Source organism: Propithecus coquereli, unplaced genomic scaffold, assembly GCF_000956105.1.
Source record: "Propithecus coquereli isolate 6110/MARCELLA unplaced genomic scaffold, Pcoq_1.0 Scaffold543, whole genome shotgun sequence".
Classification (NCBI taxonomy): domain Eukaryota; kingdom Metazoa; phylum Chordata; class Mammalia; order Primates; family Indriidae; genus Propithecus; species Propithecus coquereli.
In genome coordinates, this window is record NW_012151319.1 from 890,819 (window position 1) to 906,434 (window position 15,616).

A 15,616-nucleotide genomic window follows, 5' to 3' on the forward strand; every position below is an offset into this window, starting at 1 on the left:
AAAAAAGCCCCCTAAGGAAGAAGACTACACTACAGTACTCAGGCTACATGTATCTCTTCCCACTGGGCTCACAGGCTCTGGAATCCCAGGACAGTGGGTGTTTTTGTTAGGTAGATGTCGAGGAATTCCAGGTCTCCTACAGACAAAAGGGGTTGCTGTTCCTTTGAGGCAATTGACCTACCTGGAAAGAAGGACAAAGGTGGGCCCCAGGCCTCCACCTTGGTCCTGCCCCACCCTAATCCTCTCCTGAGCGACAGCCATTCCTGGGGGAGGAAGGAATACCCTACAAATCTGCCAATCAGATCTTAGTGCACCAGTTGCAAAAGAATGCGGAGGACTCTCTAGCCCACGAGCCAAGCAGCATAGGTACCATAGAGTCCGGAAATTGACCTAGAACAATCCACACGTATAGTAATGCAACTCTAACTGTCCAATCAAAATGGTTCCATAGTGACGTCTGGGCCACTAGGGAGGTCCAAATCTGGGCACTATAAAACAACATGCAGACCATAACCAAACCTCTTTTTGGCGCCTTCCTTCTGCTCTCCCTTTGCTGTAACAATGGGTCCGGTCGTCATCTGTGGCGTATGTACCATGCTCTGTAAACCTGTATCTGGCCCTTGCCCTGAAATCCTGTCCTTCTCTCCTCAGTAAACCTCATTTTCATGCTTGCCTTACTGTGGTGCATCTGGTCATTCTTCAGCCATGAGCACATCAAGAACTGGCATTTCAGACTGAAACCTGACATATTCTGTGCCAGACAGCTTGGGCAGGCCAAGGCTGCACACGAGGTAGCCCTGTCACTCTGCACAGATGTGCCGCTGCATGGTTATCAAGGTTCTCTGCGTTGTGGTGTGTGCACGCCTGTGTTCCGTTTTCTCCTTGCCTTTTCAGGCACTGTGAGTTCCCACAATGAGTTTAACTGTAAATCAACTTGTACCCCGGAAGGGATCATTTTTCTGTGTCTGAGTTGGGGACTTCAAGTGGTTAGCCGCCAACCTCTTCTCTTCTCAAAACCAGGGCTAGTAGACAGGAGGCCAGCCCAGAAATTAAGTGTTAGTCACTGCTAAATGGCTGGAGCCTTAACTTCCTAAAAATGAGAAAACAGCCTCAGTTATTTCTAAGGAGCCTGCCTGTAAAAGGAATCCATGAATCTGTGATGTCATAAGAAAATTGATGTGTTTAGAATTGAATAATTAGAATTGAATTACTTTCAACTTTTTCTAATACTTCTTTTTTCCCCCCATAGGTATATTATATCTCCTCTCTTTGAACTAGTAACTCGAGCAGTTATGATCTCTCTTGCAAGACAGCCAAAGGTGACACTAACTCCAGAATCCCATGTGTGACTCAGAGCTGCGGAGGCTGTGACAGTGGCCCCTCTAGCAGCGGGACAGTCCAAACATGTCAAGCTCCTTTTATGATTCTAAGCTGAAGACTTTAACTGAAATGTCTGATTCCACTCACTTGCTGGCTGAAAAGTGCCACCAGATTTTTTTCCCCACAGTAATGAGTAAATTCATGGTCATGGAGGGAATATAACCATATTCTTTCCCCTTCCTATTTAACTAGTCCTACTTTCAGATGGCAGTGATAGAAGGGACATTCTCATCCTCTTAAGCTGTAGACTGGAAAAATAAATAAATGTGAACAGAAATTCCCCGTTCTCTTCATTCTGTATCCAAGCCCTGTGGAATCAACTTCACCACACCAAGTCCCACTGAAATCAATGGAGGAAGATTCTGAATCCATTTCCAGGGGATGCGGCATTGTAAAAATAATTGGATTGCGCTGTACTCTAACACTCCTTTTAGGAAATGGAGAAAATGTGCCTTTGCTACTAGGTGGCGGTGAAAACTCGTTTAAATGCTGGTAGGTTTCACCCTGTGTTTTCCGTATTGTCTTGTCAAGAGAAGCAATTATCAAGTCCCAGATGAGCCTGGCAGTGCTACCCTCAATGAGGTGTTTAAAACTGCCTTCCCTAGTGAGAATGAAAACACTTCTTTTGTTCCCATCTTTAAAATTAACTGCATAGTATTACCACTCTCAATGAGGTGTTTAACGTCAAAATTGCCTTCCCTGGTGAGAGGAAAAACACTTGCTTTGTTTCCTTCGTTAAAATTAATTGAGGTTTTTAAAAACTCATCCTTATTCAACCCACAGTCCCCTACAAGGGGAGAAGAAGCGAAGATGAGATTTTAGAATCCTGTCTTTGGTAGCCCATCCCAGGTGTTCAGCACCTTCTTGTTTCGACCTGTTTCTGCCTCTTGCTTTATTTTCCCCCCATTATATTTTATAACATTGGCCTCGTCGGTGTGGCCCTGGGTAGGGAGTTAATTACTAGACACTTGCTAGGCTGAAGGAATGAAGGCATGACTCCCTTGACCCAGATCTTCTTCATTAGCTTGCAAATTTTCCCTAAGGCCACTCTACTTGTTCTATGAGGTTGAAGAAATTGCTTATGAAAAATTAAAATTAGTCTCTAGTATTAACATGTAAGAGGGCTTTGATAGATATGGCTAAAGATGCTCCCTTTCCCACTTCCTCAGGGGATTGCAGAGGTGTCTAACTTTTATAACTGTCTGACTAGTGTTTGGGACATGCGGCTCTGCGATCAATGCACTTGCAAGATGCAGCAGAATGTAGATGACAAAAGAGGCCACGTCTTGACTTTTACAGGCCAAAAGTCCAGCTAGGGCATAATGACAATAGGTTTAGAAGAATAAAGAAAGAAGCAAGCTACCTCATACCCAGATAAATTCTCCAGAGGAAAGAAAACTTGAAGGGTGAGGGAGGGCCTGGAGAGTGCGCCTGCGTGTGCTTCCCGAGGAGGGCGCTGTGTCCTGCCTATGCAGAATCACAGTGGGAGGGGGGAAGAAGGGAAGGAGAGAGGTGGGGAAGAGTGGGAACCTGAGACAGTTTGGGGATCTATGAGCAAGGCGGCCCATGCCCCATTCCCAGTAGAGCCCAGGGAAGCCACAAGACATCTAGAGCATCCCCTCTTCCTAGCGCAGCATGCAGGAGCAGACGGCGGACCTGAGATGGCCTCACAGAGCACCTGTGTCCCCCCAGCGTGGTACAATAGGCATGGAACTTCTGCCTGTGCCTGGGAGAGGCAGTATAGCAAGGGGGTCCCCTGACCTAAATGTAACAGAGGGAATGGCCTCGAAAAAAAAATGGCAAAAATATTTTCCATCTCTTTAAAACATCCTCCACTCCTTTTCGAGAACTAAAGCTTACGTCCCTGCCTCAGGCCAGTGGTCGGGAGGGGCAGGGTAAGTCTTTGGTTTATTTGTGCAAGAGGAGATGGCCCAGCCCAGACCTGGTAAAGGGAAGTGCCGAGATTGTCTTCAGAAGAGAGGGAATGATCAGAATCATCAACTGTAGTTGGACGGCAATTGCCTGAAGCTGAGAACCATTTTTTCTCCTTTGCCAGCAAAATAATAAAACTTCTCTTTCTTCCTCCCCAAACTACTTGTCCTCGTTCTTCTGTTTTGACTTTGTGGACAAGTGCAGAATTTTCAGCAACATACAGAGGCCCTGCCTGGGCCTACTTGGGCCAAAACCTGATGGGAATGATGGGCATTTCAGGGGATGCCTGGGGGCTGCTCACCTTGGTCCTGACCCTGGGCCCCTCGACCTTGACACTATGTGAGCCCCCTGGAATGGGTATTTGAATTTGTGGAGAAGGGAGCAAAATCTTGAGCTGATGGTAATTAAGTGTCTCCCACTCAGTGGAATGGGACCTTAAAATGGAAAACAAATGTAATCATAGAAAAATACTATAATTACATTTCTTTGCACACCTTGAGTTTATGCAGTGAGGTCTGTACCTGCCATACTCAAGAGTTCATTTGCAAAGATGTTCTTTGCATAAACCAAAACCACAATTAAAGTGCATTGACATTACCAAATAAAACCTAAAACATGTTTCTAAAGTTCATTCATTGAATGTAAGCTATGCACCTCTATAGACATGATCTCATTTATTCCTTATAATTCATAGGTGCTGGTATCCCCATTTTACAGGTGAGAAAATGAAGATTTAGAAAAGTGAAATAATTTGCCCAAGGCCACAGTGGTGTTGAATGGTAGAACCAGAATTCAAACCCAGGAAATGTCTGACTTCTAAATTGAATTTTTTTTTTTTTTTTTTTTGAGACAGAGTCTCACTGTGTTGCCCGGGCTAGAGTGCCGTGGCGTCAGCCTAGCTCACAGCAACCTCAAACTCCTGGGCTCAAGCAATCCTACTGCCTCAGCCTCCCGAGTAACTGGGACTACAGACATGCGCCACCATGCCTGGCTAATTTTTTATATATATTTTTTAGTTGGCCGATTAATTTCTTTCTATTTTTAGTAGAGGCGGGGTCTCGCTCTTGCTCAGGCTGGTTTCAAACTCCTGAGCTCAAACAATCCGCCCGCCTCGGCCTCCCAGAAAGCTAGGATTACAGGCGTGAGCCACCGCGCCCAGCCTGAATTTTTTTTTTTTTAAGAGACAAAATCTCAATCTGTTGCCCAGCCTAATAAGCAATGGCATGATCACAGCTCACTGCAACCTCGAACTTCTGGACTCAGGCCATCCTCCCACTCAGCCTCCCGAGTATTAATATCTGGGGCTACAGGCGTGCGCCACCACACCTGGCTCTAAATCCATATTCTTAACCACTAAACCAAGCTACAAACTGTCCTTTCATTGGCTTTCCAGATCTCTCCAGGAATATTCCTTTCTACTTCCTCTGCTACTGACATTGTCAAGGACTCACAGTTATGTACGGGAACCCTGGGTACAGAGAAGCACAAATTTCTTATCCTTCCTGCTCTTAAATTTCCAAAGGGCCCAATGAGTAAGTGGATTATTGCTGTTGTAACCTTAGGGCCTGGACTAAACAAATCTTAGCTCAATCTCTGTTTCTTTTGTAGTCACCATACCTTGTGAGTTAATCAAAACTGCTGACTAATTAAACTTTACCAAGGAGCAATATGTGATAGGAAACAGTGTCCTAGACCAGAAGTCGAGTACCTTCCTTGGTTTCTTATTTTTGTTCTGCCATTTACCTGTGAACTAAAAATAAAACCCTAAGCCCTCTGCTAACTGAACGGATCCCTCTTGGCCAAGGGGACCCCAGAAACATCTTAAAACTGAGTTCTCAGCCAAGACAGGACAGGAGATATAAAGTACAGTTACACATGTGCATGATTTCTGTTTTCATAAATATTCATGATGACTCCTATAGCTTGTTGAATATGTATATTTAACCATCCCACTCAGTATATAAATCTTACTGTCTGTCCCTTGAAGCACTTGTTTCTGACTTCTGGCTGGGGCTCTGCTTTCCCACCTGTTGGAATGGCCACCCACCCCTAGGCTGCAACCCTTCACGAGAAATAAAGATCTCCTTTTCCAAAGTATAAACCTCATTTATTTCTTTTTAGTTAACAAACCAATTTTTTGACCTTGAGCATTCACTCAATCACTCTCTCCCTCAGTTTCTCCATCTACAAAATAAATGCAATCTCTAAGGTCTCCTTCCAGCTCTACCTTTCCATGATTCTGAAGAGTCAGGATCAAGTGTATTATTTTATGAGAACATGATCTGCACATCTCCAAATACTAACTCTTCTCTGATCTCTATCTCCCTCCTAGATTTAAATCTCCCACAGCCTGGGACAAGACACAAGTGTAGAGCATCACAAAGGGATGGGAAAACAAACTAATAATACCTCATCTTGTTGACACATGAAGACTAAAAAGGTAAAATTCTTTTCAGTGAGGCTCTATAGAGGAGTGTATTAAAACATAAGAATTGCTATAAAAGGGTTTATCGCTTTGGCTAAAATGTGGAAGAAAGGAAGTCACCTGACAATAGTGCCTCTCATAGGAGAATCATCCTGTGTCATTTAAAACCATTGATTACCATCTTTCTTTAAAATCTTTTCTGTATCTGCTGATCTTTCTGTTCATATTGCTGTTATCTCCATTTCTTTGAGTGTAAATTCTTCAATTTGTTGAATTTGTGAGTTTGTTATTTTCTTTTCATGATACTGACCTTCCTCAGATGTTTTATTATTCTTAGGGGGAGTGCATGACTCAGACCTGTGCAATCAGAGTATTTCATACCCTTGGCTAGAGTGTTTATGTAAGGGATAGACATATGACCTGACCGGACCAATGAACCCCCAACAGAAGCTCAGGACTTTGGCAGAAACTATCAGGAAAGATGAGTTCTCTTTCTACTGAGGTTGCTGAGCTATGAAGGATGTGTGCTGTATTAGCTGATAGGAACCGTTTTGCAACTACGTAAGAAGAGCTCGCCTGAGACTGACGCTAACACAGAGAAAGCCAGGTCTAGAGACAAGAGAAGCGGTCTTCCTGACTACACTGTTTGAGTACCTGGATCCCACAGTCTGCCCTCTGGACTGTTAATGACGCAGCCAACAAGTTCCCTTTTCGTTCCAGCAGGAGCCATTTTAAATCCCAATTTTTTTTTTTTATCACTAGCAACCGAAAGTAATCAAACTAGAATTTGTGAACCCGTAGTGAAAATCCATAGTTCTCTAACTTCTTGACACCAGTAGATGCCTGGGGGGCTTTCTAAAAATAGAGGTCAATTGCTATACTACAGGAAAGGAAGGTACAGTGGAACCAGGCTGACTTTCATTTACATGCTGATTTTAGACACTCACCCCCATGAAAGGTATAACTTCACAGTCTATTTAATCCTCACAGCAGCAAACAAATTTATTAACATTTATTAATGTGGAGGCTTAATGTAAAAACAGAAAGGCATAAACCCTCCAGATTAAGTAGGAACACTTCAGAATTCTCTACCTTCTGCCAATTTACTGCTAGGGATTAGATCTAATGTTAAAGGCATATTTCTGGAATATCCACATATCTATTATATGGTCTCTGAAGAATTTTCTGACCTGATGTGGGAATCAAGAACTAACTCTCTAAAATTGATAGGTTAAGAAAGTAATGATTAAGTATAATATTTGAATTTATGAAAGGTGGTCAACAAGAAAACAATAAAAATATAACAAAAATTGGGAGGGAAAAAAAGGGTAGTGTAAGTGATATGGATTTAACATCTTTCACATTCAGGAGTGAATTAAGTACTGCTTGAAGTTGAAAAATCAAGAAAAGAAAGTATAAACACATACTTTGGAATTATGAAAATAACCACCCAAAGAAATAAAGACAGAAATGACATTCATGCTGATGTCTGGAGAGTGGGACCAGGGTGAGTAAGGAATGGAAGTTTTTACTTTCATTTATGCCTTTTATTCTATTTAAATGTTTCATTTTTGACCAGGCATGGTGACTCATGCCTGTAATCCTGGCACTTCAGGAAGCCAAGGCAGGAGGATCACATGAGGCCAGGAGTTCAAGACCAGCCTGGGCAACATACCGAGACCCTCAACTCTGCAAAAAAATTTTTAAAAAAATTACCCAAGTGTGGTGGTGCATGTCTGTAGTCCCAGCTATTTGGGAGGCTGAGACAGGAGGATCACTTGAGCCCAGGAGTTAGAGGCTGCAGGGAGCCATGATTATGCTACTGCAGCAGAGTGAGACCTTGTCTCTAAAATAAAAGTAAATTTAAAGATAAACATTTTATTTTTGTGTGCGTGCATAATTTATAATTTTTTAAAACATTGGACAGGAAAACTGTGTTTATCTAGGCAGCTGCTCTTCTGCCCTCTAAAATGTCCACTTCAGGCATTCTCTGCTCCATCAGATAGATGGTCTCCATCTCAACTTCCCACCGCCAAACTTACTTACAAACCTCTTTCTCTTTTAAAATGGGGAAGTGTCTGCCTACCTGAGGTTAATCTCTCCGCCTCTGTGTGGATCCCAGCCCCTCCTATCTCTTCAGAAATTGTGTTACCCTCTTTTTGTTCAGGATCTTCAAACTCTCCTTCTCTGGGAGAAGCAGGTGCATATGTTCAATCTACTCCCATCTTAAATTCAAAAGCTGCCCCAGAACCCTCTCCATCTTCTTCTTTCTTCTCTTTACAGCCAAATATCTCCAGTTCCTACTCCTGGACCCACTCCAACATCACGTCTGCCTTTATCACTCCAGCAGAACTGGTTTGCTAAGCTCACCGATGACTCCCATCTGTACATCTGACTGTTGGTACTGGTCTTTGTCTAACTTGATTTCTCACAGCTTCTGACACAGGGGACCACTCTCTTAAAACATTGTATTGCTTTGACTTTTAGGACACCACACCGTATAACAGTAATTTGCCTGACTTGTGTGCTCACACATTGTTTGTGTTGAAGTTTTCCCTCTCTGTGAAGTGTTTCTCAACACTTGATGTTGACTGGAGTGTTTGCTCTACGCAAACCTCTGCAATCCACAGCACAGCTGCACACCCAGGGCTTCATTGCTCCCACAGTCCCATTCGGGAACAGGGGCCATCCTTCATGTTGCTCCAAGGGAAAGCCATCTGCAGAAAGGCCAGCTTGCTGCTGGCATTTTTATCGGATTTCTTCAGAGATATGATATAGCAGCAGTTTTAATGAATGGGCTTCGACTTACAGCAGAAAATTTAATCTTGTGAGATGTAGAGAACTAAGTCACTTGTGGCTTGACTCTCAATTTGGGGTGGTGGTGGGTATTTCTCAGTTGGTCAGAACTCTCTCCCTTTTCCCCTCTGATCAGGTCTCGAGTGGGGGCAGTGGGAGAGACAGCGTTGTCTCTGAGCTTTCTTCCCTGTGGGCTCCACTGGGAGTGTCACTGACCTCCCAGCACACACAATGCGCACCGATCATTTCAGGAGTTTGAGGGATCTCACTGGTCTGATGACTTGTTGAGGACCAGCTGTACTTTCCTTTGTTGATGGGCTGTCCACTCCCAGACTCACTTCACCTTGGACTATGATGCCTGGCAGGCACTTTACCATTCAACTGTCTTTCTTGGGAACTTTTTGGATCTCCTCTAAGCCCTGTGACAGAGGTGTCTGTGTGCACATGCATGTGTCGGGGGCAGAGGAGGAAGCAGTATAGTTGGTTATCAGAGCTATAAAAGACCCTGTCTATGCTCATTTCTCCTCTACTAAAGGCCAAAGACCTCAAAATCTACCCAGCAATTTATAACAGCCAACACCTCCTATCTTACCTCCGATGCCCATAGATTTTCCTAGTTATCACCTTAGTACTCCTCTTACCTTTGCTCTCTGAACCTGTCCCCCAAACCCAGATAGAAATTTGTTTCTGTATGGTGGAAAGGCTTTTTTTTTAAATGACATTCTTCTTAACTTTGTGGCCTTTGGTCTACGCCCTGAATCTTTATATGCAAAGTTGACTTTTTAAGAATAAAAAAATACGTTTACTTTTTCAGTCAAGCACCTGGCTTTTGCAAATAAGTAGTATTCCAGCTTTCAGACTATGTTGCTTTTATTATAACTTTTAAGAATTATTTTGAAATTCCAAATATCATCGAGCCAGGTAATCATAGATTCTTTTAGTTGCTATGGCCCCCTTAACAAAGAATTCATGAAAGGAGAAACCATAAGATTTCTTAATCTTTCACGTAGCCAGATATCTGCAATCCTTTCATCCTTCTAAATTTTAAGCAATTAACTCTGAAAAGGAGACAAGAATAGCAAAACTAGAAGCAAAATCCCAAGGTTCAAAATTTTTTTGTGCCTCTGTTTTTATGTAGTTTCTTTTGGCATGGCAGGAAGATGGGCAATAGTTTTTATATAATAGCCAGATTTTGATTGTTCCAGCATGTATATAAATTACATGTTTTTTTGTTATCCGTATGTGATCTTATCTAAAGTAACCTTTTTTTGCTTGATTATTCTGAGTCAAGCATTTTTATATCAAAGTCTACAAACATCTGAAAGGAAAAAAAATTTAATATCGTAATTTATCATTATTTAATTTACTCAAATTTATTAATCTTAATCTTAGAGTATACATATACCTTGAGTTGGAAACCTAACAATAAGCAAGCGGGCAGTAATAGTATATGTTGTGACTGCGGAAACTGCAAAGTGGAAAAAAATGGAAGGGAAAAATAGCTCGAAGAGGGAGAGATTTGGCGCATACAGATAAAACATGCACATCCACTCCGACTCTATTTGCCCAGTTGGAAGTAACTTGTTTGTGAATTTAAGGAAATAACTACAGATACAGAACGTAATCGGTCCAGAGTTCTGTTGTTGTTGACCAAAACCGAAAGTTAGAGGAAGCAGGTACTGCCTGGGTTGAACTAGAGACCTAAGAAACTGCAGAAACCCAACCCAACCCCTGCAGGGCAAAGACTAGCTTTAAAGACTGCATTCCATACAGAAACGTGGAACTGGATTAATCGTTTAACCTTGTTATTTTTATTTGTTAAGTTAATAGGCATCCCCACACCCTTAAAAGCCGTCTGACACCGCGACGGCCTCCGAATGCTTCGCTTGTCTACATTCAAAACAACGCGAGAGACTGCTGACATGACCAAAAAATGGAGGCCAGCTTTTGTTTATTTTGGCCCCGCTCAGACACAGGCGCCTTAGGGTAGAGACCCACAGACCCCGCGGCTGATCGCGGCACAAAGTCTAGCAGGACGCAGTCCTCGCGGTCTTTGCTCGCCTCGGCCCAGCAACCTCCGCGCCTGGGCCCGCACTTCCTCGCCTCTTCTCCCCGCGCCGCGGCTGGCCCGCAGCGCGCGGCGTCACAAAGCGCAGCCCGAACGCTCAGGCATCCGCCGAGCTTCTGACGCCCCGGGGCAGCCCCACTTGCGGCCCTCCCTTGCGGGGCGGGAGGCGCCCGGCGCCCCTCCCTGCCGAGCCCTCCCCTCCCCTCCCCCACAAGCTCCCGCAGCCTGGCGAGGCCGCGGCGTCGCGCCTCCGGCGCCGCAAGGCGTCCTGGGAACGCTGGCTCGCGCCGGAAGGACGCGCGGGCGCGCGGCGGCGGCGAGGTTATAAAAGGGAAGAAGCCGGCGGCGGGCGGAAGTGGGCGGTTCAGCTGCTCTGCGCGCTGTTGTTTGGTGTTTGGGCCTCCCGAGGGGCGTTCTCTGGAGGGCTGCCGGTGCAGGCCGCAGTGACAGGGCCGCTCGCCCCTGCGCTCCCCCCTTATCTCCCGGTGCAGCGTCTGCTCTCGGCCTCCGCGTTCTGCAGGCCCAACATGGCGCAGGAGGTGTCGGAGTACCTGAGCCAGAACCCGCGGGTGGCCGCCTGGGTGGAGGCTCTCCGCTGCGAGGGCGAGACTGACAAACACTGGCGCCACCGCCGGGAGTTTTTGCTCCGCAACGCCGGGGACCTGGCCCCCATTGGCGGCGCTGCCTCGGCTAACACGGATGAAGCTGCTGACGGCGAGAGCGGGACCCGCAATCGACAGCTGCAGCAGCTCATCTCGTTTTCCATGGCGTGGGCAAACCACGTCTTCCTCGGGTGCCGGTGAGTGAGGAAGCGTCCCTAACCCGGCCTCCCGGTTTGGTCTTCCGCCCCCCGCCTGGGGCCCGGAGCCATCAGTGGGGAGGGGAAGTTGTTGTGCCGCGCGGGAATCTGCAAGACCGCTGCCCTCTAAGGGTGAGAAGGGCGTCTCTGTGAGAAGCAGACATGATTAACAGTCCGTCCGTCCGTGCTCGCGTTGCGTGGGGGGCTGCTAGTAGAGTTGTTGGTGTTAAGCTCACAACGCTTTTGAGGTTGGACGCTAGATTTAAAGATTAGTAAGGAGGTGCCCAGCCTCTCAGACCCTGGAGCATTTGTTTGTGGGGGTTCCAGGAAATAGTTCTTGGCGGTTGGTACACTGTCTTGATTGCAACCAGGAAATGCAGTTCCTTTGGCCTGTTTTTGCACACCACAAGTAGCTTAGAAAAAAAACCACTTTTTTAAAGTGACTTTTCCTTCTTTTTCAGATATCCTCAAAAAGTTATGGATAAAATACTTAGTATGGCTGAAGGCATCAAAGTGACAGATGCTCCAATCCATACAACAAGAGACGAACTGGTTGCCAAGGTGAAGAAAAGAGGGATATCGAGTAGCAATGGTTAGCAGATCATAGATGTGAACATACATAGGAGTTTAGAACATAAGTTTGATATAATTAGGAATTATTGTATTACTAATTTTTTAACAAGCCAGAATTTTTATAATGTTATTAATCAAGTTGGAATGTTAAACTGTGTTTGTGTGTTTCAGGTTCTGAATTTGATAGTTTCTTTTGACTGCTTTAGATTTTGAAGTGTCCAGTGTTGCCTCTTGCTGTTGATTTTTTAATATTAGAAATTAATGATCACTGCTTTAAGAAATTAATTAAGTTATTCCACACTTTTTAAATTGAAACTACTAGTCCTGAAATATCTTCACCATGTGCCTTTATTTTAACATGTATATATGTCTTGTCAACTGATACGTGTGAGGTATTCTTAGTCATATATCTGTGTTTTTCTTCTTTTTAGAAGGGGTAGAAGAACCATCTAAAAAACGAGCCTTAGAAGGAAAGAACAATTCTGCAGTTGAGCAAGATCATGCAAAAATTTCTGCCAAGACAGAACGTGCATCAGCTCAGCAGAACAGCTCAACATGTATGGGGTCATCCACCAAATCAGAGAGTAGTGGAAACTCAACTCGGAGCTCTGGCATCTCCAGTCAGAATAGCTCTACAAGTGATGGAGACCCATCCGTTTCCAGCCAAAGCAGCAGCAGCATTTCCTCTCAGGTAACAACAGCTGGATCTGGAAAAGCTTCTGAATCAGAAGCTCCAGACAAACATGGCTCAGCATCATTTGTTTCTTCATTGCTGAAGTCCAGTGTGAATAGTCACATGACCCAATCCACTGATTCCAGACAACAAAGTGGATCACCCAAAAAGAGTGCTTTGGAAGGCTCTTCAGTAGCAGCTTCTCAAAGTAGCTCAGAGATTGAGGTGCCCTTGTTGGGTTCCTCAGGAAGCTCAGAAGTAGAGTTGCCATTGTTGTCTTCTAAACCTAGTTTAGAGACAGCTCCAAGTGGGTTACTTTCTAAAACTAGTTCAGAGGCAGGTGTTTCATCATCAGTGTCTAAAAACAGTTCCTCATCAGGCACATCCTTACTGACTCCCAAGAGCAGCTCCTCAACAAATACATCACTGTTACCTTCCAAAAGCACTTCCCAGGTAGCTGCATCACTATTAGCTTCCAAGAGCAGCTCCCAGACCAGTGGATCTCTGGTTTCCAAAAGCACTTCCTTAGCAAGTGTGTCCCAGTTGGCTTCTAAGAGTAGTTCTCAGACTAGCACCTCACAGTTGCCTTCTAAAAGTACTTCACAGTCAAGTGAGAGTTCTGTCAAATTCTCTTGTTGCAAGTTAACCAATGAAGATGTGAAACAGAAGCAACCTTTCTTCAATAGACTGTATAAAACAGTGGCATGGAAGTTGGTAGCTGTTGGTGGCTTTAGTCCCAATGTGAATCATGGAGAGCTGCTAAACGCAGCCATCGAGGCTTTGAAAGCAACACTGGATGTGTTTTTTGTCCCACTAAAAGAACTGGCAGATCTGCCTCAAAATAAGAGCTCTCAAGAAAGTATTGTTTGTGAATTGAGGTGCAAGTCTGTGTATTTGGGTACTGGCTGTGGAAAAAGCAAAGAAAATGCAAAAGCAGTTGCATCAAGAGAAGCATTAAAGTTATTTCTCAAGAAAAAGGTGGTGGTAAAAATATGTAAAAGGAAATACAGAGGCAGTGAAATAGAAGATCTAGTTCTCCTTGATGAAGAATCAAGGCCTGTAAACTTACCTCCAGCATTAAAACATCCTCAAGAGTTACTATAATATGTCCAAAATAGCACTGCTTACTGTATCTAGTATTTGAAGAGAAAAACTGGCTTACTTTTGTACAGTATAAAACACAGGCTTTCACAAATTTTGTATTGCTTTTTTCCAGTTTTGCAGAAAATTTACATTCTGGTTCTCTTCACAGTAGAAATTGTAAATAATTTATGATGACAGTACACATTAAAAGGTGTGCATTAACAGCATACCAGTATGCTGTTTTATTTGCTGAAGAAAATACTGTCTTCTATTTTTAATGATACATTAGGTACGATGTGTAGTCCTGTAGTCTTAAAATTTTTGTACTACTTTCAGTTTGGTGAAAATGTATTAAGTTGTCTACAATAGTTTTTTTCCTAGCTGAATAAAACCACATCAAAGAAAAGGGACCACAGTATTTGAATGTCTGAAAGTCTGTGAAGCCTAAGGTTTTAAAAATGTTGCCCATAATGTTGAACATGTCTGTTAAAAAATAAAAGAAAAAATAGTTGCCTCAGACTATTTTTATGAGAAGTTGTAAGCATTTTTTAGATATAAAGCAGTATAAAGTACTTAATTGTTATTTTATTCTGAAGTTGTTAAAAATTCACCATGATTTTGACTGCTGCAGATTCTTTGGGTTAATTTATGTTTTCAGTGGAATACAATTTACACTTTTTCTTAAGGGACATAAATGTGGGTTTCTATACTAAGCATATTTTGTGACTACTATTAACAGATTGATTTGTTTAGATATTAAATGCTTTAAGCTATTTTACCTTTTCAAGAAGTTGTGTTTTTTTTCCCCTCCTAAGTCAGAACCAATACCCGCAAAATAGGCTTCCCACTACTTGTCATTATAAATTATAACCAGGTAATTTTTCATAGTGATATACAAGTTTTTATGGGTAGGAAAGTTACAATTTTCAAATCTAAACTCGATGGTTTTTGTATTTACAAATCTCATAGAGTACTACAGGGAAGAATAGACAGCCACATTTAGCTCTTTTATGAGCCTGTTCAATTGAATTGCATTTGTTAGAGATGGAAATTTTGTTTCTGTGTCTTAGGTGATTCTGACTGTATTTCTCCATTGTAGTATATTCTGTTTATTTTTCTTCAAAAATGTTTTGTTACCTTTGTAGCCCTCTGGCTTTCTAGATGCGATTTTTTAGATGTTGCACATTAAGCAATAATGGTGGTACAGAGAAAAGAAATGGCCTCTTATGGGCCGGGTGTATTGGGATAAGAAAATTGAATATAAGTAGCACAACTAAAGTATGTGGAAGTTACTCCTGTTCCCTATTCTAGGAATAGTGGACAAAGATACTTTAGCCTCTTATGCTTGAATTGAAATAATCGAGGATGTTTTTGTTTTACCAGACAGCCTTTAAAAATGATTGCTTTTTGAGGATGTTTAATTGGACACCAAAGCTAAAATCCATACACTGTGAATAGGTTGCCTTTATTGTGGGAAGCAATAACATGAATGTATTGTGAAAGTACTTTTAATTACTTCACTTTCCTCATTCTTGGAGAATGTGTATTTTGTGGGACAATGATTACTAGAAAAGCAAGCCAAAAATTAACAAAGAATAAATACATTTCTGTAATAGATCTAATTAGATTGTTTGATAATTTCCTAAATTGGCTTGTTTCAAGTTAATATAAAGGCTATTAAATATTTTGCAGTGAACTTTTTATGTGGAGGAAGCTGCTTGGTGTAAAACATGTTTCATTTATAAACATTTAAAATTTATAGAAGTACTCTTAATCAAATTTACTGAAGAAAAATGCATTTTTAAGAATTCCTGAAGATAGAATAGTATAGAAAAAAACATAAGCTTTGGAATCCATTATTCTTGAGATAGAATCTCGTCTCCGCCT

The 15,616-nt window shown here is 42.8% G+C and overlaps 1 protein-coding gene across 2 annotated transcripts; it reads left to right on the plus strand.

Moving 5' to 3' along the window:
* Nucleotides 1–10,916: 10,916 nt before the first annotated feature.
* CDKN2AIP (CDKN2A interacting protein) lies at nucleotides 10,917–14,512 on the plus strand. 2 transcript variants are annotated; one of them, XM_012657468.1, is made up of 3 exons: nucleotides 10,917–11,400; nucleotides 11,862–11,992; nucleotides 12,405–14,512. In XM_012657468.1, exons 1-3 carry the CDS (start codon nucleotides 11,129–11,131, stop codon nucleotides 13,748–13,750), a joined length of 1,749 nt encoding a protein of 582 aa, XP_012512922.1. In that variant the 5' UTR covers nucleotides 10,917–11,128; the 3' UTR covers nucleotides 13,751–14,512. The 2 variants fall into 2 exon arrangements, with proteins under 2 accessions (XP_012512922.1, XP_012512923.1); XM_012657469.1 differs by lacking the exon at nucleotides 11,862–11,992 and having other exon boundaries at nucleotides 10,969–11,400; nucleotides 12,405–14,209.
* The last annotated feature ends 1,104 nt before the right edge of the window (nucleotides 14,513–15,616 follow it).